Consider the following 25,264-nt stretch of genomic DNA (forward strand, 5'->3'; position numbering starts at 1 on the left):
CTTCAGCAAATATCAGGAGGGGGAGGTCTGGCTTTTTCTGACTTGCCCTGTGAACTAACGGGATCACAATGCTTCAATGAAGACATGATCACAAAAAAATCCCAACCCTTTCTCCCCAGCACCGCTGCTTTAGTTCAGGGCTTGGAGATGCCCTTTTTCACTGCCTTCCTTCCTGCCATGGTTCCGTGCCATGCCTGGCCTAGGTCAAAATTCACCACCAAACCTGGAAGTGTCTACTGACCAATGGGTTCTTACTTGGTTTCATGTACAAGCAATTGTCCCTTTTGAAAACTGCTTATATGTAGTTGTTTCAATAGATTCCTGATTGTAAAAACAAGATGAACTTTTCCTAATTTCTAGTGGAATGAAATGTTTCCCCTTGCTTATCTTTAGAAATAAATGTTAAGGCATGGTTAGTGGTTTCTTTGATAGAGAATAATTCACCCATTTTTTAAAAGATTTCTATGACAATAACGTCAAGATTTATCAGCGCAAATAAGCACCGGGGACAGATCATCCATTGCTTCTAGCTGTGAGCAGAACTTGGATGTTCTGCTTCTGGACATAATGGCAGGATGAGCTCTGCTTGGATGTTGACAGTAGCTTCCAAGATTCCCTTGGGAAGCATTTTCAGTAGGAGGTGATGGTCTCGCAGGCTTTTATACTCGATGTCCAGCTGGCCCCCCAGTCACACAGCATAGTGTGGATTCGTGCAGCTATGAGCAGAATTTCGGAGAGAACGTCTTGAGTTGAATCTATAGCAATGACTTGTTACAGTAACTTGCAGTTCCAGCTCTTCTTAGTGGAATGTGTTTCTTTCCACACGTGATGGCCCTCAGCTGTCACTGAATTTAAGAAGATGGGCTTGAGGGTGACTGAAGTTCAGCTCAGTTCTGCAGTAGCCTGGGCCCCTCTCCCCGCTTGCCTCTCTCCACAATCTCCTCTTCACACACCCAACTCTCCATCCCCACCTGGTATCCCTGGGACCCACTAGCCCATATGCTTCCTTGTGCAAATGAAGAAATCACCCTCTACCTCAAAACGTCATAGAACCACATTCTGTTGGAATATTGCCATGCTATAAAATAGGATATACTGCTCAGGATAACTAGGACATGAACTGTGTGCCAACCACATAGTTTCCTCTCCTAAAGAACGCTCTGAAAGTTCCAGCCAATTCTTCCAAGTGGTAATTCTTCCTGTATGGTTTATTCACTATCTTTGAAATCTGGCAGGCAGGAAGGGAACAAGACGCAAGGTGTAGAGCAGAGAGACTGACTTCCACTTTGTAGAGTCAGGCTATTTCTGCTTCAAGAAGATCTACTTGCTTTCAATTTGGACCCTTTCCAATAAACCACAAGAGGTACTCATAAGCTATCATGGGTCTCTGAGAGTGTTACTGTGGAGCTAAGTTCATGGACAAACATTTATTTTTGAAGCTATTGTGGCAAAAGCCCTAAACTGTGAAGAAATTTTCATCTTGAAAATACGTACTGGTTGTCACATGAATGTTAACACAATGTAGTGTGAAGCAACTTTATAGTATACAGAATCTTCTAGTATTCATCATCCCATTACAAGAATTCTATGAGAGGTTAAGTTACCTGAATATAAACATGAGTCTGAGATAATTAGGGAACAAGAACCTTGACCAAGTTCACATAACTATACAGAAGGGCACAACTCACACTCAAGGTTATGTGTAGAATATATAATTTACCATATATACACCATCCATTACAAAGCCAAACAATTTCTGCAGTGTGCAGTGAATAGCCACCCAGAACGCATCCACATGAGAAGCATTTCTTCTAGACACACTCTCTTCTAGAATGTCTCCGTCTCCAGTGAGTCCCTTGATGTTGTACCAGTCCTGCAGAGCAACTTCCGCACAGATGCATATGCCCTGCATCCCTGCCTGACCCCAGCCCAGACACATCAGAAATCACATGCGAGGCTGAGTAGACGAGGCGCGTTGCGACAGGAGGGTCTTTAAAACACATTTTCCCGACTCGGCTTGCACTTCCTAGTCTCCTCCTCGAGGGAAACCAGGCACAAAACTTTGCTCACACATGAGAGGACATTCAGTGAGAGCTGGGAACCTCGACACAGCTCCGAATGGCTCATTTCCTCCAGTGTGTCAATGGATGGATAAATCCCTCCTTGGGAAAAGAGCAGAACTTCTTGGAGGAGGTAAGTTTCTATGCCAATGTAGGTGCACCGTGATGAAGGGGTGGGAGTCCTTTAGAATGGTGCCTGCTACTTGTCCTACAGCCTTGGGTGATCACAGGCGGGGAGATGGGCCCTGGGGTATTTACAGGCAGTTGACTGTTAGCTTAGACATCAAAGTGCCCCACACTCTGCCACCCTTAAAACACCAGGGTCAAGTGCACCTATTTAAAACAAGAGATGCTATCTTGAGTGACCATTTGCAATGAGCAGTCCACTCTGCTCTAGGTGCCCTAGAAACATTCTCTGACTTTTTGAAAACCAATTAGTACATATCTGCCATCTCACACATGTTGGCCTATAATGGTATTTCTTCTAGCTATATGCTACGAGCTTGATATCACAAATACAGGAAGAACAGAAGATTAAAATAAGATTTTTTTTTCAAAGATTAAAACCCAAAGAAAGAAGAAGAAAATATGAAGGACTATGGCTCAGCAGAAAAATCTCCTTGGGTACTCTCAGAATCAGAGTCCACACTTCTCAGGGCTCAGACCCAGAATATCTTGTCCGGGGAGACTCATCCGAGGTCTCTGGCCCCTAATATTTTGTGGAGAGGAGCCTCGTACCTGTGCCTCATACTTCTCCTCAAAGGCACCCGGAACGCAGTTGGAAAGGGGCTCGCCACCACGCAGAAGGCACAAGGGAAAATACAAAAATAAGGACTTTGTTTCCAAAGTATCATAAATAACTGGGATGGCAGGCATTAAATAGGACCACGGAAGAGGCCACCAAGTTACAACTTGTTCTCCTCAAAGAGGATCTGGGCGTAGACAGTGCTGGTGGGGAGGCCTTTGGCGGCCCGGTGGGGTTTGACCAGCTCCAGCTCGGCGTAGGTCAGGTTCTCCTCAGCAATCTTTGGCTGGAAGACAAAACACAAAACAATTCCAGCTGGTCACAGGGAGTCCCGCATCATATATTCATTCATCGGGTGTGCATTTTCATCGCGTGCTGGGGACCCAGAGGGGAACACATGGACAAAAATTTTCCAAAGACATATAAAAAGTAAACCATATAACAATATAGATCTCATCGTCTCGTAAAGGACATTATGCCATATAAAGAGCCACTATGAGGGCGCCTGGGTGGCTCAGTCGGTTAAGCGTCTGACTTTGGCTCAGGTCATGATCTTGCGGTTCGTGGCTTTGAGCCCCACATCAGGTTCTGTGCTGGCAGCTCAGAGCCTGGAACCTGTTTCAGATTCTGTGTCTCCGTCTCTCTCTGCTCCTCCCCTGCTCATGCTCTGTCTCTCTCTGTCTCTAAAATAAACTATATAAAAAAATTTTTAAAGGGCCACTATGATTAATACTTTTTAAAATATATTTTTAAAATTTATTTATTTATTTTGAGAGAAGAGAGAGAGCGAGAACATGAGAAAGGTAGAGAAAGAGTGTGAGAGAGGCAGAAAGAGAGGGAGGGAGATAGACAGAATCCCAAGTAGGCTCCACACTAGCAGCATACAGCCCAACATGGGGCTCCAACTCATGAACCTGGAGATCGTGAGCTGGGTGGAAACCAAGAGTTTCAGGCTCAACCGACTGAGCCACCCAGGTACCCCTCACTCTGATTTATTCTTAAGTCACCATAGAACACCAACAAAAAAATGATTAAACATTAGGTCACAAAGTAAACTTTAATTCTGAAAAGTAAAAATAATGTAACTAACAGTTTCTGATCAAAAGAAAAAATAAAGACAGATACAGAAACAAAGAATTCTAGAAATTAATAACAAAATTAGAATGGACATTTTTCTTGAATGACTTAACTTGTATAAAGCAAAAGTTTTGGACTATCTTGATAATAATGAAAAAAGAAAATATTACTTACCAGAGCCCAAAGAATGAAGTACTCATAGATAAATCATAGTCTTAAATATTTATATTAGTATTATGGATTAAATGAATCAAACATTCAATTGAAGAAGTTAGAAAAGAACAAAATAAATGGGAAAAAAAAAAGACAGACCAATAAAATTAAAACCAGACTCTATGAATCAGAAAGCAGAAAAACAGGGGCTCCTGGATGGCTCAGTCAGTTAAGTATCTGACTCTTGATTTCAGCTCAGGTCATGATCCCAGGTTTGTGGGATCAAGGCCCACATTGAGCTCCATGCTGGGTGTGGAGCCTGCTTAAGATTTTCTCTCTCCATCCCCTTCTGCCCCTCCTCCCCTCAAAGGAAAACAAAGAAGCAGAAAAACAGTAGTATTATAAAAATACCCAAAAGCCTGTGCTTGGAAAACTCCAATAAAACAAATAAACTGAAAAATAAATTAAAAGATAAAAAGCACAAGTGAATAAAACAGGAAATGAGGAAGAGGTTATGATGTAAATAAAAGAAAGTTTTTTAATTAAAAAATCCTACTTTGCTCAACTCATTGCGCCAAATTATGAAATACAGGATAAAGTGGGTAATGTTCCAAAAATATAAATTATAAATATTAATCCCAGAAAATATGGATGTAGTAATTATCATTAAAAATAGAAGGAAAGGAAAGGAAGGAAATAAGGAGGGAGGGGAAAAAGGAAGAAAGAAAATATTGTCAAAGAGCTCTTTCTTAAAAACACCAGGCCCAGGCAGTTTTATAGGAGACTTTCTAAAAGGAATTCCTTTCAGGAAAAAATAATTCCAGTGTAATTAAATTGATCCAGAGCATTAAAAGAAGAAAAAAAACTTCATGTATTTTAATTTTTTAAATTTCATTTTTATTTTAGAGAGACAGAGTGGGGGAGAGAGGCAGAGGGAGAGAGAGAGAGAGAGATAGAATCTCAAGCAGTCCCCATGCTCAGTGCAGAGCTTGACATGGGGCTTGATTCTACAACCCTTGGATCATGACCTGAGATGAAATCAAGAGTTGGACATTCAACATACGGAGTCACCCAGATGTCTCTTCATGTATTTGAAAACAACCTAATTTATTAATGTAAATTTTAAATCAGATTTACTCAGAATGAGGAAGCAGATTAAAAAATAGATAACCAATGTTCCAGGAATGCAAAGATGGTTCAATATTAGAAAAATCTATCAATATATTCCACTATGGCAATAGATGCAATACACACACACATACACACACACACACACACACACACACGATTATCACTATAGATGCTGAAAAGGCATTTAATAAAATTAAAAAGAAAAATTTTTGTGAAAAACAACTTTTGAATAAAGGAGTCATCCGTATATATTTTCTTGCCATGATTAAGGAACATTATTAAAACAAAGAGTAATTGGTGGATTATTATGGAGCGAGCCATGTCAGGATCATGGCAGTGTGAATCATTCCTTTTTTCTTTCCCTTTCAGTTTACAACTAATTGGACATCCATAACTGAGAAAGAAAGTTCCTCTGCACAACATACCGAAGGACACCCAAGAGATCTGTCCATCTGTGCACTCAAAAGCGGGTGGACCGGACTGTAGAGGAGGCTGCAGAGGGAGGGTGGTGGTGGTGGAGCCAGCAGTGGCATTAGCAGTGGTGGCAGAGAAGGTACGGGCAGGCCAGCAACCAGCCAGCACCACCTTTCCGTCACAGGAAGTAGAGGGTGAAGGCAGTGAGTGGGGGCCTGCCTGGCCCTGTGCATTACAGCTGCAGAGACCAGTTGCTCTCTCCGAGGAGAGACCACAGTGACTGGGGACAGGAAAAGGAACTGAAGGAAAGTGTGTCCTGCTGTCTGCTCCAGAAGGCAAGAGGGCCAACCAACCCCACATCAGGATCCCCCTACGTAGCAGTGGGCCCACCCAAAGCCCAAAGCACTATGTACATCTTCCCTCTTCACTCCTGCTCTGCCCCGCCCACCTATGCTTTTTTCTAAAGCTCATAGTGCTCCCAACCTTAGCAGCCAGTCAGCATCCTTAACAGAAGGCAAAAACTTGTGCTATAGCGCCACCTTCTGGAAAACAAAAGGAAGGCTTCTAACTACCAACCTGTTGAACTGTTAGAATCAGTTAACAAAACCTCACCTACATGAAACAAGGTGTTCGCTACTTCAAATGCAGTGGCGGAACCACTTCTCATCAAATACCATGAAAAATCATAGTACTATGTAAAAGATCACAGTGATATCTAAAAAATCACAGTAATATGGTATCAGAAAAATAAAATGACAATTTTCCAGCAACCAAACCCAAAGACATGGAATACTGTAATCTAACTGATCATTCAAAATACTTGTAAAGAAGTTCAAAAGCCACAAGAAAACTCAGGAGGACAATACAGTGATTTCAGTAATCAAACTAATGAACAGAAGGCATACTTTACCAAAGAGACTGAAATTCCAAGACAGAATGAAACAGAATTCTGGAGCTGAAGGACTGAATAACTGAAAGGAAAGATGCATTAGAACATATTGGAAACAAAGCAGATAAAAAGGAAGAGTGAATTAGTAAGCTCAAGGACAGAAATATAGAAATGATTCAGGTGGAAGAGGAGAGAGAGCTGACATTTTTAAATAGTGAGGAAACTCTATGTTTCTATGTGAATGATCTTAGTCCATTAGAAAAGCCAACATGAGGGGTGTCTGGGTGGCTCACTCAGTTAAGCATCTGACTTCGGTTTGGGTCATGGTCTCACGGTTCATGAGTTCAAGCCCTGCATTGAGTTCTCTGCTATCAGCACAGAGCCCACTTCAGATCCTCTGTGCCCCTCCTCCACTTGTTCTCTCTCTCTCTCTCTCTCTCTCAAAATAAGAATTCAAAAAAAATTTTAAAAAAGAAAAGCCAACATTATAGGTATCCCAAAAGGAGGAGGGAGGGGAAGGGAAGAGAGCCTAGTTAAAGAAATAATAGCCAAGAACGTTCTAGTCCTGAAGAAAGAACTGGGTAACAAGTCCACAAAGTTAATAGAACACCTTATTATCTCAATGCAAAAATACTCTCTCCAAGCCACATTATAGTAAAGCTGTCAAAAGTCAACAATAAAGAATTTTAAAGGCAGCCAAGGGAGGAAAAAGATAGTAACCTAAAAAAGTACTCCTGTTAGGGTATCAGCAGATTTCTCAGCAGAAACTTCATCCCAGGAGAGAGAGGAATGACATAGATAGGAAGATATAGGTTGACAGAAAACTGTCAACCAAGAATATCTGGCAAATTATCCTTCAAAAATGAAGGAGAAATAAAGGCTTTCTCAGATAAACAAAAGCTGAGAGAGTTCACCACCACTAGACCTGCCTTACAAGAAATGTTGAAAGGTGGTCCTCAAGCTGAAATTAAAAAAAAGAAAGTGCACAAAACTATGATTAAGTGGATAAACAGAATTAGAATATGGTAACTCTTCTTTAAAATAATATATTAAACTCTTAACTATAGCATAAAGTTTAAAGGAAAAGAGCATTAAAAATAATGGTAACAACTTGGTAACAAAATCACGGTATAAAAAGAGATAATTTGTGACATCAAAAATATAGAAGGGGAAGAATAAAAGGATGAAACTTTTATAGGCAAATGAAGATAAATTGCTACCAGCAGAAAAAGCACTATTTTATCTATGAAATGTTTTGTGTAAACCCCATGGTAACTACAAAGCAAATATCTAAAGCATAGACACAAAACGTCAAAAAGGGGGGAGAGGGGCAGACTGTGCCAATGACCATGAAAAACTAGCTACTTACAAAGGTAGACAGAATCAGAAGGAAAAAGGAAACATTAGAGAGATAAAATAATCAGAAGGCAAAAGATAAAATGTAGTAAACTTGCATATCAATAATCACCATAAATGTAAATGGATTAAACTCACCAATCACAAGGCACAAAATGTCTGGACAGATTAAAAAAAATAAGACCCAATTATATGCTGCTTATAGAAGACTCATTTCAGCTCTATAGACACAAATAGGCTCAAAGTGAAAGAATGGAAGGTATTTCAAGCAGGCAAAAATAAAAAATTAAGTACAGCCATACTTATATCAGACAAATAGACTTAAAACCAAAAAGGATAATCAGAGACAAAGGTCATTATATAATGATGAAAGAGTCAATCCATCAAACAGATATAATGACTGCAAATAAATATGTTCCACTGGGTGTTATATGGAAACCAACTTGACAATAAGCTATTTAAAAAAAACAAAACAAAACAAAACTTAAAAAAAAAGTTCCCAAAATCTAAGCAATAAAATTAAGTATGTATTAATTATATTAAGTAATTAATATTACTTAAGCATGTATGTATATTACAGATTAATTAACGAATAAAGATAATTAAGTAATTAATAAAGGATCTTAAAGGAGTAGACAACAATACAATAATTGTAGGGAACTTCAATACCCCACTATCAGCAATGGATAGATCATTCAGACAGAAAATCAACAAGGAAGCATTTAAATTGAAACACACTTTAGAAGAAAAGGACTTAACAGACATATACAGAACATTCCACCCAGCAGCAGCAGAATACACAATTTCTCAAGGGCACATGGAACATTCTCCAGGATAGATCATATGTCAGGCCAAAAAACTAATCTTAGCAAATTTAAGAAGACTGAAATCATAACAGCTATCTTCTCTGACCACATGATATAAACTAGAAATCAACAAGAGGAAAGTGAGAAAATCTAAAAATATGTGGAAACTAAACAACACACTTATAAACAACCATTAGATCAAAGAAGAAATCAAAAGAGTAATAAAAATTATCTCAAAACAAATGAAAATGAAAACATAACATCAAATATCGTCGGATATATCAAAATCAGTTCTGAAAGCTTATAACAATAATAATGTATTAAGAAATTAGAAAGATTTCAAACAACCTAATTTTACACCACGAGAAGCTACAGAAAGAAAACAAATGGAGCCCAAAATTAACAGAAAGAAGGAAAAAGTAAGGATCAAGGTGGAAATAAATGAAATAGAAACCAGAAAAAAAATAATAGAAAGGATCAGTGAAACTAAGACCTACTTCTTTGAAAAGATAAACAAAATTGACAAAGCTGTAGCTAGACTAACTAAAAAAATAGGGAAGACTTAAAAAAATTTAGAAATGAAAGAGAAGACATTAGAACAGATATTACAAAAATACAGAGAATTGTAAGAGACTATGTTGAACAATGATATGCCAACAAATTACATAACTGAGAAGAGATGTATACAGTCTAGAAATATACAACCTAAGAAGACTGAATCAGGGAGAAATAGAAAAGCTAAACAGATCAATAATTAATAATCAGTAATAATAATAATAATAATAATAAATAAAAACTCCCAACACAAAAATCTTCAAGGCCCACTTTACTGCAAAATTCTGCAAAACATGTAAAGAATAATTAATACCAATCCTCTTTAAACTCTTCCAAAGTTTCAGGCAGGAGGGAATACTTGCAAGCTCATTCTATGAGGCCATCATCACTTGGATAACAAAAACCAGACAGGGCTACCACAGGAAAAGAAAACTATAGACCAATATCCCTGATGAATATAGATGTAAAAATTCTCAAGACGACGTTAGAAAATCAAATTCAAGAACATATCAAAAGGATGAAACACCATGACCAAGTGGGATTTATCCCTGGTATGCAAAGATGCTTCAATATACACAAACCAATAGATGTAATTCATCATATCAATAAAATGAAAAATAAGAAACACATGACCATCTCAATAGATGCAGAAAAAGCATTTGCCAAAATACAATATCGTTGTATGATAAAAACCATTAACAGACTAGATATAGAAGAAACATACCTCAACATAATAAAGGCCATATATGATAAACTCAGCTAACATTATACTTAATGAAGAGGAACTGAAAGCATTTTTCCTAAGATCAAGAACAAGACAAGGATGCCCACTCTCACCACTCATACTCAAAATAATACTGGAAGTCCAGTATTGTTTACTTTCCAAAGCAATTTAAGCAAGATGAAGCAATAAAAGGCATTCAAATGAGAAAGAAAGACATAAAACTGTCATTATTTGCTGATGGTATGATTCCTATATAGAGAAAATCCCAAAGAATTAGTTAAAACAAAAACCCTATTTCACTAAAATGGTAAGATACAAAACCAGCATATATAAATACGCTTCATTTCTTTACATTAATGATGAAGCATTCAAAAAAGAAATAAAGAAAATGAACCCATTTATAATAACATCAAAAAAATACTTAGAAATAAATTTAACCAAGGAAGTGAAAGATTTGTACAACAAAAACTACAGAGCTTTGCTGAAAGAAATTGAAGAAAACACAAGCAACAGAAAGATATCCCATATTTGTGGGTTGGAACAATTAATGTTGTTAAGACGGCCATACTACTCAAAGCCATCTACAGATTCAACTTAATCCCCATCAAAATACCAAACACAGTTTTCACAGAAATAAAACAATCTTAAAATTTGTGTGGAACCCCAAAAAAACCCAAATAGCTAAAGCAATCCTGAGAAAAAAGAGCAAAGCCAGTGATATTCTGCTTCCAGATTTCAAACTATACTAGAAAGCCATAGTAATAAAAACAGTATGACAGAGGGGCGCCTGGGTGGCTTAGTCAGTTAAGCGTCCGACTTTCGCTTAGGTCGTGATCTTGCGGTTCGTGGGTTCGAGCCCCGCGTCGGGCTCTGTGCTGACTGCCAGCTCAGAGTCTGGAGCCTGTTTCAGAGTCTGTATCTCCCTCTCTCTCTGACCCTCCCCTGCTCACACTGTCTCTCTCTCTCTCTCTCCTAGAAATTAAAAACAAAACAAAACAAAACAGTATGACAGTGGCACAAATGTAGGTACATCAGCCAAGTGAAACACTCCAGCATATATGCTCAACTAATATTTGACAAGGAAGCCAAGAACACATGATAGTGAAAGGATAGTCTCTTCAACGAATGGTGCTGGGAAAACTGGAGAAACACATGCAAAATAATGAAATTGGACCACTGTCACACATCACTCACAAAAATTAACTTGAAATGGATCAAAGACTTAAGCATAAAGATCTGATACCATGAAAGTCCTAGAAGAAGATGAGCATTTGGAAGACGCTCATTGGTATTGATCTTGGCATTAATCTTTTAGAAATAACTCCAAAAGCACAAACAACAAAAGAAAAAATTAACAAATGGGACTACATCAAACTCAAAAGCCCCCACAGAGCAAAAGAAACCATTAACAAAATGAAGAGAACCTACAGAATGAGAGAACTTTTTGCAAACTATATAATGGATAGAGGTTGAAATATCCAAGTAATATGCAAAATGTATAAAGAATTCCATCAACTCAATAACAAGACAAAACAAAACCCAGTTTAAAAAAAATGGCAAAAGAAGTAACTAGACATTTCTCCAAAGAGGACATCATCAAAGGTCAACAGACACATGAAAAGATGCTCAACATGACTCATTATCAGGGAAGTGCATATGAGATATCACCTCATACTTGTTAGAATGGTTATCATCAAGAAGACAAAAGACCATGGGAGATGGTCACGATGTGGTAAAAAGGAAACCCTTAAAAATTGTTGAGAAGAACGTAAATTGATCAAATCACTATGGAAAACAATGTGAAGGCTTCTCAAAAAATTAAAAATAGATCTACCATATAATTTAGCAATTCCACTTCTGGGTATACACCCAAGGGAAACAAAAACAGGATTTCAATAAGAAATATGCAATCCCATCTTTTTTCAAAATTTATTTATTTTGAGAGAGAGAGAGAACGTGTGCACACAAGAACTCAGAAGGGGCAGAAAGACAGAGAAAGAGAAAATCCCAAGCAGGCTCCACACTGTCAGCATGGAGCCTGACTTGGAGCTAGAACTCACGAACCATGAGATCATGAGATCATGTGAGACCTGAGCTGAAATCAAGAGTCAGACGCTTAATCGACTGAGCCACCCAGAAGCCCCTTATACAATCTAATTTTATTGCAGCATGATTCACAAAACCAAGCTGTGGAAACCACCCAAATGCCCATCAATGAATAAATGGATAAAAAAGATGTGTTGCGTATATACAATGGGACAGTATTCAGCCATGAGAAAGGAAGACGTTTTCCCATTTGTGACAACATGGATGGACCTTAAGCACATATGCTAAGTAAGTCAGAAAGAGAAAGACAAGTACTGTGTATTATTTATATATGTGGAATCTAAAAAATTAAACCTGTAGAAACAGAGTAAAATGGTGGTTACCAAGGGACTAAGAGGAGTCAGACAGGAGCGACAGTGCTTAAGGGTAAAAACTTGTAACAAGTAGTAAATAAGGCACTGAGATCTAATGCACAGGATAATATACGTAGACAATAATATTGTACTATAGTTATGTAATGTGGTAAACAACCACTACTTGGCCATCATATTACAATATATAAAGGCATCAAAGTAGCCTTGTACATGTGTATGTGTAACTTACACAGTGTTACACATCAAATTTATTCAGAAATTTGTAATTTGGTTATTGGTAATTGGAATCAGTAATCCACCTTGAGTGATATTAAAATCTATGGCTATAATAATTACAATACTGTGGTGTTGGCAAAGGAATTCATTCTATCAATGAAACTCATGAGAAGTCCAGAAATTAATCCAGAATAATAAAATAAAATATTATTTTTTGATAAATAGTGTTAGGATACGTGGGTAGCCACTTGAAAAAGAAACCAAATGCCTACATCATTCTTTATACCAGACAAATTCCAGATAAATTACACATTTTTAATGTGGAAAAGAAACTCATAAAAGTGCTAGAAGAAAGTCTGGGGAAATTTATTTTAATAACCTCTATGTATGGAAGGTATTTTACAGAAAAATCCAGGAGCCATACAAAAAAGATATGTACATCTTCATGCCACACAGGCAAAGAATTCTCTAAAAAAATGTCAAAGGACAATTGAAAAAGTGGAGAAAATATTTGCAACTCATACCAAAGGGCTTTATAATTCAGCAAAGATTCCAGCCAATAATCCATTAGAAAATTAAACAAAGAACCACAGACAGGACCAGATAGTTCACAAGAAAGAAAATATGAAGTCTTTCACATGTACAAATGAGATTCAACCTCTAGCAATAAGAGAATTGCAATTTAAAAATCGGACACCAAGGAACGCCTGGGTGGCCCAATCAGTTAAACATCTGACTCTTTTTCGGCTCAGGTCATGATCTCACGGTTCGTGAGATCCAGTCGGGCGGGCTGTCAGCGCAGAGCCTGCTTGGGATTCTCTCTCTCTCCTCTCTTTATGCCTCTCCTCCACTCACACGCACTCATTCTGTCTCTCAAAATAAATAAATAAAACTTAAAAAAAAATAAAATCACACATCAAGGTTTGTCTTTCAAATTAACAAACATTAAAGAAAGGTTGTCAAAAGAAACAGAAGAAACAGGTCTTCTTGTGTATTGTTAGCGGAGGTGTTTGCTGGTACAAGCAAAATCTGGAAACACTTAAATGGATATCAGTGGGAGGCCGGTGTATTCATACAATGGAGTATATGGTGCAGTCTTTAAAAAGAATGATGGAACCATACGTGTCTGTTTTACCATCATTTGTGTAAATATGTGTGTATTTATTTTATATGATTAGAAAAACCTTGGAACCTGCTTGAAAAATCAAGCACCTGGTATCTACGATTCCCTCTGGTAAAGTAAACTGGATGGTTGAGAGGAGACCACAATTCAGTGTATACATTTATGGATACCTCTTAAATTTTCTAGTAGGCACATGTATTTAAGCAACGTTCATTAATTTTAATTCAAAATCAGAAAAATAAAAGTCAGTCACTAATTTCGAGCCATGAAAGGCACATGACTTTCCTTTAAGCAACCTGCTTTTGGTTTTTGTTTCTTGGCTTTGGTTGTGTTCCGGTTTTCTTTCAATTTTTTATTCTTTGTGCTTATACCTTAGATTATCTCGCCAAAATTCAGGACAAATAAACCATGCACATTCAACTTAAGCTTCTTAAAAAGAATGCCTAAAGTCAATGAGAAAGAATGAAATCTGGCCACGTGTAGCAACACGGATGGACCTTGAGGGTGTTATGCTGAGTGAAATAAGTCAGGCAGAGAAGGACAGATACCGTATGTTTGCACGTATAGGAGGATTAGGAGGAACTTAACAGAGGACCATGGGGGAGAAGGAGGGGAAAATAGTGGAGGAGAGGGAGGGAGGCAAACCATGAGAGACTCTTGAATGCCGAGAACAAACTGAGGGCAGATGGGGTGGCGGAGAGGGGAAGGGAGGTGATGGGCATGGAGGAGGGCACTTGTGGGGATGAGCACTGGGTGTTATGTGGAAACCAACTTGACAATAAACTATTAAATAAACAAACAAACAAACAAACAAACATTTAAAAAAAGAATATGACATATAATATATATTAAAAAAAGAATGCCTAAAGCAAAAAGCATCTTTCCTTTTGAAATGAAGCACTATTGAGACAGGGAGGAAGAGAGCAAGAGAGTATCTAAACTACAGCCAGTACCTACTCATCAGGGGCGACTACCCAGCAACCTTCACAAATTGGTCATTCTTCAATTTCGAAGTTAAGGACATTTATAGGGATGATAGCCTCCTGCCTGTCTTTTGACATAGAAAGTCTTCACATTGCTTCTTACTTGTCCATATATTACAAGCCAACAAAAATCCTGTTTACATCTTGCCTTACAGTTTAATTACATTTCACATTATAATGATTCCATTTAGAAATGCCATGTGTCCTCAAATAAGCACGCAAAACCCAACTCATGTAAATTTTAGAACCAGGATTTATGAAATCATATTGTCCAGGTGTTTTATTACATTACATTGAAATTGCATTGTTTTCTAGTGTAGATATCTGTTTATTCTTAAGTTATTCCATTATGTTTGGATATGAAAAATAACACTAGCTTTCTCAATACAGGTCACCAGGCTGGCTGGGCTGATGTGTTGTTTTCATACATTTTTATGATGTTCCTATAGTAAACATAATTCAATAAAGCCAAAGCACACTAAATAAATAATTGCATCTAGAAAAGCAATAAAAACAAATAAAATTAGTACTTTCATAAGTGGAAAGGTACTTCAATTACTGCTACTAGCAACAACCCACCATAAAATGTGTAGAATCATTTCCCTTATGCATATTTCTGGGATATAATAATTTGATTGAAGATATGAGGCAGCACACAGGAGGCTCCGAATTGTGAATGTATACAGTTCCCAACAGAAGATGCATAATACTGGTCCTTGGCACCTTTAAAGAACCTATTGTGTTTCTGGCATGCCACACTTGGCTGTCACCATCAACCATGTGCTTAATTACATTTCCCAGCTTGTTTAACTGGAAATAAATTCCTAATGGCCAATGAAAGGGGGTAAATGTAGACTCCTCACCAGTTCTTATCAAGCTACCTTTTATTTTTTCTTGCACTGATGCTTTAGCCAAAGGTTTCAGTGCATTGAGAACTAGTTTTGAGAAAATTATTGGAATAATTAACTATGGGTGAAACTATAGACGTGGTGGTAAAACCAGGAGCCAGGAGCAGAATGTAATGGCTAAAGCGGGTGATGCCATGGCGTAGAGCCAGGGGTAGGAACCTACAGCAGGGCTCCACCTGTATTTCCGGTGATGTTCGTGATCTGAACAATTTGACTGTGACCTGGGTGTAAGCTAAGCATTCACTTCTACCGTCTGTGGCAGTTGAAAAATAGGAGCACAGCAAGTGAGATCTGAAGATGAATCCAGAAGCACCTCTGTCTGTTCCCTGCCAGCTGCTGGCCCTCAAAATGACCCTCTTCAAGACCCCATTCCCACTCTTGGGGGTGAAGGAAGAACAGAAGTGCATAGGCGCTCAAGAGTACAAGCTTCCGGGGCACCTGGGTGGCTCAGTCAGTTAAGCGTCCAACTTCGGCTCAGGTCATGATCTCATGGTTCGTGAGTCCAAACCCCGCATCGGGCTCTGTGCTGACAGCTAGCTCAGAGCCTGGAGCCTGTTCCAGATTCTGTGTCCCCCTCTCTCTCTGACCCTCCCCTGCTCACGCTGTCTCTCTCTCTCTCTCTCTCTCAGAAATAAATAAAACATTAAAAAAAAAAGAATACAAGCTTCAATGATCTTGAACCAGGAGTTCAGAAACACTCTCGCAAATGCTTGAGGTTGTACTCAGACACAAACGAGACTCCTGGAGACAGGATTTCCAGGCCTCAGACGCTTCAGTCTGCTGTTGCTGTATTCACGGGAAAGCAGGAGCTAGAAGAAACAGGAAGGGTGGGAAGCAGACCAACTGCTAGGCAGTTCTGACAGAGTCCTTTGGAAAAGGCCCTAGAGGGGCACCTGGGTGGCTCAGTTGGATGGGTATCCGACCTTGGCTCAGGTCATGATCTCATGGTTCACGAGTCTGAGGCCCTCGTTGGGCTCTGTGCTGACAGCTCAGAGCCTGGAGCCTGCTTCAGATTCTATGTCTCCTTCCCAGCTTGCTCACTGTCTCTCTCTCAAAAATAAATGAAAACATTAAACAATTTTTTTTATTTAAGGGGCACCTGGGTGGCTCAGTCGGTTAAGCGTCGGACTTCGGCTCAGGTCATGATCTCATGGTTCTTGGGTTTGAGCCCCGTGTCGGGCTCTGTGTTGACAGCTAGCTCAGAGCCTGGAGCCTGCTTCAGATTCTATGTCTCCCTCTCTCTCTGACCCTCCCCTGCTCACGTTGTCTCTCTCTCAGAAATAAATAAAAAACAGTAAAAAAATTTAAACAACTGCTTTATTTAAAAAAAGAAAAAGAAAAGGCCCTAGGACTTTCCAAATATGTGAGAAGTAAATGCATCTGTTTGCTTTTACTTTCTTTTTTCTCTCAGCCTGCAGAGAATCCTGGTCAGCTTCTCTATTTCTCCAATGAGGGCCTGGCATTTGTGTTCAACTGCATTGGATCTTGTCTGTTCTAAACCTCTTTGTTTTATGTACCTGTATTCCCACTTTTGATACATTTCTTCCCAGCCAGGAAGAATCCATTCCTTAGTCTGGAAGGGGCTTTGATGAGCGAAAGGGGATGGAGGATCAGATACAGATACATGTCGATGCATTAAAGAAAGGCTAGAATGGAATTTTTAAAAAATTCTTCTAACTCTCAGTTGGTGGACATATTCCTTGAGAGGAGGCAAGGAAGAGTGGCCCTGAGGCCATCATCTGGCAGCTGAATGCAGAGCATGGGTACAGGGGTAATTTGGACCTTAGTTCAAATGTCAGCTGTGTGACCTTCTCACTGTCCTTAAGGGACCTCCCAGATCCTAGAGTTGAACTCACATGCTCACTGAGAGCCCCTGAACCAAATTAAATTCCCACATAGTACCACTTCACCTTGGAAGAATTAAGAAAGCATTACCACCCGGACCAGTTTCCTCATGCAGTGACAGAAACTTCTGGACTCTGACTGTAACAAAATCAGTTTGCAGTGAAATGCCATGGCCCATCTTTCTATTCTGCCAGTGGTGAGGCCCTCACCAGCAGATGACCGCCCCTAGGCAGAGAACTCTCACGTCTAATATAAGCTCTTCTTTCCCCCAGTGTTAGTGTTGATTATGGAAAGTAGGTCTCTGGGAAAGGATTTACTTGACATGGCTAACACTGAAAAAGGCAACCCCCGAGAATTCAGAAGTTGTGCACCTCTTGGGGACACGCCACACTTTAAGCTCTTATTTGGAAGTTTCTGAGTATTTCATTTGGTACTTGTGTTTCCAGTCAAGCTAAAAGTTAATATTACTACCAGGAGAAAGGAGAGAGAGAGACAGAGAGAGGAAAGAGGAGAGAGACAGAGATTGATTTAACGTTCTACGCCGACTCCTGCAAAACAACATTTTTTCATAGAGATCACAGTTGGAAGCACACATTGAATTAAACTGCAGGAATAAAAGAAAAATACAATTGCAGCCGCTGCAAGTTCTCCAGTGTCAGAAGTTCAATTGGGTAATACCATTATCCAAGCAAAAGATCAATAACTAGGACATGGGGATGTTTATGCTAACGTCACCTTAGAGTTAAAAAATGTGATTGCAGCTTTACCGGCTGCACTATCAGGAATCTATTTACCCAAGAGAGAATTACATATTATCGAGGGCAGACTTCCTCTTCCCCCTTCAAGATAAGTGCTCATTTTTTATTCAATAGAGGAGTACCTAGTAAAACAAATTCTCCCCTCCCAACGCCCATGCACATAGGACGATGGCCACCAAAGAGGCTGTGCGATCAGCGAGGCTCTGTTTGATGGAGGGCCCTCAATGGGCACCCATAGGCCCAAACTCGGGAAAAAAACTATGGTGTCATCTGTTAGAATTGACATGGCTTGGATATGAACTTGACTTAATTTTGAGTTCCACAACTCTGCGACTGGCACACTCTGCTTTAAACAGGCAGTGTGGGAGGTGGCAACAGACTCTTGATTAGAGATATCCATTGCACAGGCAGAAATAGGAAGCTAAGCAGTGATAGGCTGGAACTGGAGAAAGCGCTGCAGGCCAGGTCTGGGCACCATCTCCTGTTTTTTTTTTTTGGGGATNCCACCATTTCCCCCCTTCTTCTCCCCCTTGGTCCTCCGTCAAGTTCCTCCTAATCCTCCTATACGTGCAAACATATGATATTTGTCCTTCTCTGCCTGACTTATTTCGCTCAGCGTAACACCCTCAAGGTCCACCCATGTTGCTACCCACGGCCAGATTTCATTATTTCTCATTCTGGGCACCATCTCCTTGGAGCCGAGACCATTGGCCCACTGGGACCTCTGACTTCAACAGCATAACTGACACCAGAATCCCCACCCAGAGGTGAGGGCTAGAATTCAGCTGCACCCCCCGAATCCAGCATGCACCTATGACTGCGGACATAGGCACTTCTTGACAATCTGAGCTAGCGTCTAGACACTGGGACCCTTGGTCTGCAACACAGGGGGACACAGGTATGCTCTGAGGCACCCAGTGCCCACTTCTGTTGCTTCAGACATCTATAAGCCTTGGGTTTATATCTGCCTGAATTCCTACCCCATGCCTGGCTTTCACGTGATTATTCAGTTAGCTGATAGCCAATGAGCCAGTGTTCTCTGCGGCTTTGGAAGGTTTGGAAAGGATCTGGAACTCAGGAGAGAAGTTTTGGATGGAGATTAAGATTTCAAAGTTGTATCCAGGTTTTTGGCACCATGGGTTGGATGAGGTCACTTGGAACACTTGAGCAGAGCACATTTGCATCACGCTCTCGACTCTGGAGAATTCAAAGGATGTTTGGCAAAGCACATTCCCAGAATGAATTTGACATGATGGAAAGTCACATGCCCCTGGCTAAGTGCTCTGAGGACACACAGAGGTGACCAGCCATAGGACCTGCTAAAGCCAGGCACAGAAAAGCCCGAGGCTTTACAAGTCATCAGACAGATGGAGGTCTCTGGATGTCACCAATGTATGTTTGGAAGCTAAAATGTGATTATAGATAAATCTCTTGGGGAAGGTCCTGACACATGAAACTTTTCATAGTGGCACGGTGATGGCAGTGAGAGCTCGTGATCTAATAGAGTCACTCATGTTTTCTTCCCCATGGACCAGAGATGTATGTTTTCCCAGCTTCCTTCCAAAAGTACTTTTCCTGGCACTATTATTCAAAAGCATATTTCTGTTTAGAAAAAAACAGGGCTTGGTAATTTCCTTATGTTGGAGTCTGTTCTGAGAATCTTCCAATTTGAACACTCAACCTTATAATCACTTGTGATCTTTTAGTTTTTTAATGTTTATTTTTCATTTTAAGAAAGAGAGAGCACCAGCAGGGAGGGACAGAGAGAGAGAGCAGGCTCCAAGCTCCAAGCTGTTAGCACAGAGCCCGATGTGAGGCTCCAACTCACGGACCATGGATCACGACCTGAGCTGAAGTGGGATGTTTAATGACTGAGCCACCCAGGCGCCCCTAAACTCCAATCTTTAACACTCTGACTCATCAAACTGTTCAACGGTCTGTCTGGTGGTACTTAAGAAAATGGATTCTCAGATACAGAAAGACTGTCATTTACTAGCTGTGGAACCTCAGGCCAGTTTCTTAGCTTCTCTGTGCCTCCATTTCCTTATTTGTAAAGTGAGACTCATAATAGTACCAATCCCACAGGATTATTTTGAGGATTAAATGCATTAATACATGTATTGTCCTTAGAAAATTACCTTGTAGGTAAACAGTAAATGCTACACAGATGCTAAGTTATTAGTAGTATGATTTTTATTACAGAGTACAGACAAGTGTTGTTTTGATAACTGGTCCCTTTGAAATACTTAGAGGCAGAGATTAGAAGACATTCAGAGATCATTTGGAAAACATCGCACCCAGATTCTGATGGATGTCATTGGGCCTCAGCCCAGTGCTGAATAAATCTAGTGATACACTTTTTTTTCATAGTGGTAAGATTAATCTTTCTTTTTTTTAACTTTTTAAAATAAAGTTTACTTATTTTGAGAGAGACAGAGAACATGAGTGCGGGAAGGGCAGAGAGAAAGGACCGTGCAGGCTCTGCACGGTCAGTACACAGAACTCGACTCAGGGCTCAGACTCCGGAAACTGTGAGATCACGACCTGAGCCAAAATTAAGAGTCAGAGGCTTAACGGACCGAGCCACCCAGGCGCCTCTAAATTCTTCAAAAAGGAGAAGTTAAACCATGCCATCACTGCTCTGCACAAAATCCTCCGGTGGTTTTTTTTCACACTTAGGATAAAATATAGAGTCCCTATCGGGACACTGGTCCTTCCTGACCTTGCCCTGGGACTCCTCTGACCCAGTTCACACCACACATGCCCCGTACTGACCAAGGCTCCAGCCATACTGTCAGACACACCTGCACAGTGCTCCTTGTTCGGGACCCACCTCAGGGCCTTTGCCTGCGCTGTGCTCTCTGCCCGGAATGTTCTTCCCCCAAATAGCAGTGGGGATTGATCCCTCACTTTATTGGGCCTTTGCTCCAAGGGGGGCTCTCCCCATCAAACACAGTCTCTCCCTGGCTCCTCTCTGCTCTATTGCTCGGCAGAGCACGTATCATTCCTTGACCTTATAAAGTACGTTCACTTGGTTATCTTCTGCCTTCTCCCACTAAGATGAATCATAGTGCCTACTACTTAGTATGCCCACAGTCCTGTGCGGAAAGTACTCTTATCATCATCCTCATTTTACACACCTTTTACACATGTAGAAGCAAAGGCACAGAAATGGCAAGCTTGAGGTCGACGGCTAGTCAGTGGGGGAGCTGGTGCCAGAGCCAGCCTCTAGCCACACCTCTCAGCTCTGCAAAGGCAGTGACTTTGTCACATTCACTGCTGCATCCAGTCATGTGCTGGGAAATTGTAAGTAACCGGCTCTCCAAGAAAAACGTTCTGGTTTGTAGCCTTTGCTGATTTACAACGTGTAAATTTCACAATGCCAAAGAGATCTGTTCTCTCTCGTGAGTAGGAGTCGGCTGGAGCACGTCACTGACTGTAGCTTCTAGGAAGATCCCTGACTCAGGTACTATCTGGCACATAGGAGATACTCAATGCACATTTTTTTTTTAAATGTTTATTTATTTCTAGGAGACAGAGAGAGAGACAGCGTGAGCAGGGGAGGGTCAGAGAGAGAGGGAGTCACAGACTGAAACAGGCTCCAGGCTCTGAGCTGGCAGTCAGCACAGAGCCCAACGCGGGGCTCGAACCCACGAACCGTGAGATCATGACCTAAGCGAAAGTCGGACGCTTAACCGACTAAGCCACCCAGGCACCCCACAATGCACATTTTTAAATGAATGACTGAATGAGTTTAAGACACAGTGAAAGAAAACCAGTCTGACACTGCACTGAAAATATCCTTGGCCTTAGGAATGCAGGGAGGGGATGCTCTTGGAAATCATGAGCAGAATCATGGGACTTTCTTTTCTTTCAGCCTATCTATGGTTTCCATGAGGACAGTCTACCAAGAAGTAGGATATCTGGGTCCTACTTCTTGGAATCATATAAGTCATATATGGCTTTAAACTTCACAGGTTAAAATATAGACATATGATGATATCAGATAGATTGACAGATAGACAGATAATAGGTAAAAGAAACTATGATACTGTGACACTTTGTAGTTATTAAAAGAATGGGATGGATCTATACATGCTGATCTAGAAATATAAGCCTGATATATTGTTAATGAGAAAACAATCCAATATATGAACATTTTGTTTAAGATCATTCTCATATTTAGGGAACTTGGCACACAGAAGTGTATTTGTCATAATCCATGGCCGTGACCTACACCGACTGTGGGCTGACTGTGTATACATTTTGGGGATATATATAGATATATGGAGATAAGTTTGTATATACACAAGAAACTGTTTAAAGAATAGAAGCTAGGGGATGCCTAAGTGGCTCACTTGGTTAAGTGTCTAACTTCAGCTCAGGTCATGATCTCACAGTTGGTGGGTTCAAGCCCTGCATAGGGCTCTGTGCTGACAGTGCAGAGCCCACTTTGGATCCTCTGTCTTCCTCTCTGCCCCTCCCCCCCTCAAAAATAAATAAGCATTAAAAAAAATATATGTATTGGGGCACCTGGAGTGGCTCAGTTGGTTAAGCGTCTGACTTCAGCGTAGGTCATGATCTTGCCGTTCCCGAGTTTGAGGCCCATGTCGGGCTCTGTACTGATAGCTCAGAACCTAGAGCCTGCTTCAGATTCTGTGTCTCCTTCTCTTTCTCTGCCTCTTCCCCAGTCACACTCTGTCTCTCTCTCTCTCTCTCTCAAAAATAAATAAACATTTAAAAAATAATAAAAAAATAAAAAAAAATTTAAAGATGTATTAAGGAAAAAAAAAAAGAACACAAGTTAGATTCCTAACAGAGGCAACTGCAGAGAAAGAAGAGCCTGTGGAAGGAATTCCACTTTCTATTTTAACAAATAGATATTCTGAATCGCCAGCCCCCCTCCTGCACCCCACTTAGAATCACCATCTGCACCGTTCATCATATAAAAATCCATCCGGTGAGGTCAAGACAGAAAACACTCCCAGAGCTGGTGGACTAAGACTCTACTAAGTGCTTTTGATCACAGACAGCAGAGCCCAGAGCCCAGCGGGGAAGAACAGGGACCCAAGGCCGAGGGCCAGATCAGACCCCTCGCTGCCACTTCCTGGTGGGGGCGCCTGTGCGGGTACTTACCTCCCTGTGGCTCCTGCTTCATCTGTGAGACGGAGGCAACAGCTGTGCTTAGGCCAGGGTTGTCCCTGTGTTCCTATGGACAGGCACTGGGACGCTGCGTGCATGGGGGAAGTGCCATGGAAGTGAGTATATGTGTCCTCGCCCTCAAGACCACCTTCTTCACCATCGCCAGCATCGTCTTCACCACATCACCATCATCACCACCAGCATTGCGTCATGGACACGGCATATGGGGCACAAGCCAAACATTAAGACCCAACACAGACTAGCAGCTAGCATGCCAATTCACTTGTCGCATTCGTATGTAATGCGGGCAGTGGGCACGCGTGATTGATTTGGTAGTTGGCAGTCTTCATCTTTCTAGGAGTGTTCTTATCATAAATTCCGGAGTCTGTGTCTTATTGCCTTCTGGACATCACATGTGCCTGTTGGAATTTATACATTCAGCTTTGGAAGCTATAATAATAAATTAGCTCTAAATCTGGCTAGGGGCATAAGAGCCCTTAAATGTACCATTGGTTTGCCATGAGCTCAGAATTTCGCATCAAGGTTTTTCTTCGGGATGTTTTGAATACCTAGCTTGATGTCACAGATGCAGTGATGATTTTTTTTTCCTTCCTTCCTTCCTTCCCCAAAATGGCACTTCATTTCCAGTATTCTCTATTTGAGATTGAAAAAGCCTTTAAAAACAATTCTGAAATGTTCAACATTCAAAACTGAGGTTTTAAGTGAAATTGGCTTTTTTTATAAAAAAAATCAAATGTGAGCACAAATGATATTGTTCCGTCAGATTACAAAAATAAAATAGAGTGAAAACGTTAAAAAAAAATTTCCCAGCAGTGCAATGATCCCAGCAAGGAAGTGCCCAATAAAAGCAGCCAATCGGCTGAGCCGAGTGGGGAACCGAGCCACCACTCTCCAGAGAGTCACTGCAGACACACAGGGAGGGACCTTCTCTCAGGAGGAGGACGCCCAGGGGCAGGGTGGGCGTGTGCAACCCAGCTGGGTCACTCACGGGGCTGCACCTTCAGGACCTCTGGGCCTGCCTCCAGCCGAGGCCATCCGCCTCTGCCACCTGTTCACCCCGTCAGGACACTCCAAGGCTCATGCCCCTGTCCCCACAGCACCTTGCACACTGCCTGCTGGCACTCAACGAATGCTCGAGGAACGCATACGGTAGACAACTGCCAAATGATGTGAATGAATCCAGGATGTAGCACCAAGGGGAAACAGTCCTGAGGTGGTCAATTCGCAAGTCCCTTTCCTCCTCAAAGCACAAAGTCACGTTATCCGTCTAGAATGGGAGGAAGCAACCTCCTTCGGTAAGCACTTCTGGAGTAGGATTCCCACTGTCTCCCCAAAGGGGGTTCCTGATGAGTGCTTAAGGTGCTACCAGCCTTGAAGGACTCCTGGGGAGTAAGAGCTCCGCTTGGCCCATCGTGAATAACGTCAGAGCCTCAAGCAATCGCCAATGGCCTCCGACACAGCTGAGAAGCATCCAGCCTGGTAGGTGTCTGTGGGCAGCGCCAGGCAGCAAAGGGCCTCGGCATTAACCTGGTGGCATGCCAGGAGATGACAGGTCTGTGACAGAGACCAGTCCCTAATACAAGACTGATACAATTCCACCTCCACTTGGGGGAAAGGGGGCATATCTCCCTTCCCTGATGATCGCATCCCGCTTATGAAAGGCTCAGCCGTCTGCTCTCTCCGGACTGGAGGAAGTCCATGAAATCAAATGACTTCTGTTTTCCCTACTCGCATCCCTTCCGAAGCTCAGCATCGATTCTTCCCTGCAGTCAACATACATAACTCCCTGTGACAGTAATGGGATGTGCATGTGTACCGAGGGGAGCATAGAATTTTTATCTCCGTAAAAATGGTACTAGCGTGGTACAAGCAAAGTTTTTGTTTCTTTCCCAAGGCTTTTACTTGGGGCAATATATTGTACATGTGGTTGCGGGGGCT

At 41.0% G+C, this 25,264-nt stretch overlaps 1 protein-coding gene across 1 annotated transcript in view; it reads right to left on the minus strand.

The window, feature by feature from the left end:
- Positions 1–2,465: 2,465 nt before the first annotated feature.
- The window catches only part of VSTM4 (V-set and transmembrane domain containing 4), a 110,230-nt gene continuing 87,431 nt past the window's right edge, over positions 2,466–25,264 (minus strand). The window contains exon 8 of the mRNA XM_077746462.1: positions 2,466–3,091. Within this exon, the coding sequence (XP_077602588.1) occupies positions 2,966–3,091 (126 nt within the window). The 3' untranslated portion in view covers positions 2,466–2,965. The remainder of the gene's footprint in view (positions 3,092–25,264) is intronic.

The sequence above is a fragment of the Crocuta crocuta genome, unplaced genomic scaffold, assembly GCF_008692635.1.
Source record: "Crocuta crocuta isolate KB4526 unplaced genomic scaffold, BGI_CrCroc_1.0 scaffold28, whole genome shotgun sequence".
Classification (NCBI taxonomy): Eukaryota; Metazoa; Chordata; class Mammalia; order Carnivora; family Hyaenidae; genus Crocuta; species Crocuta crocuta.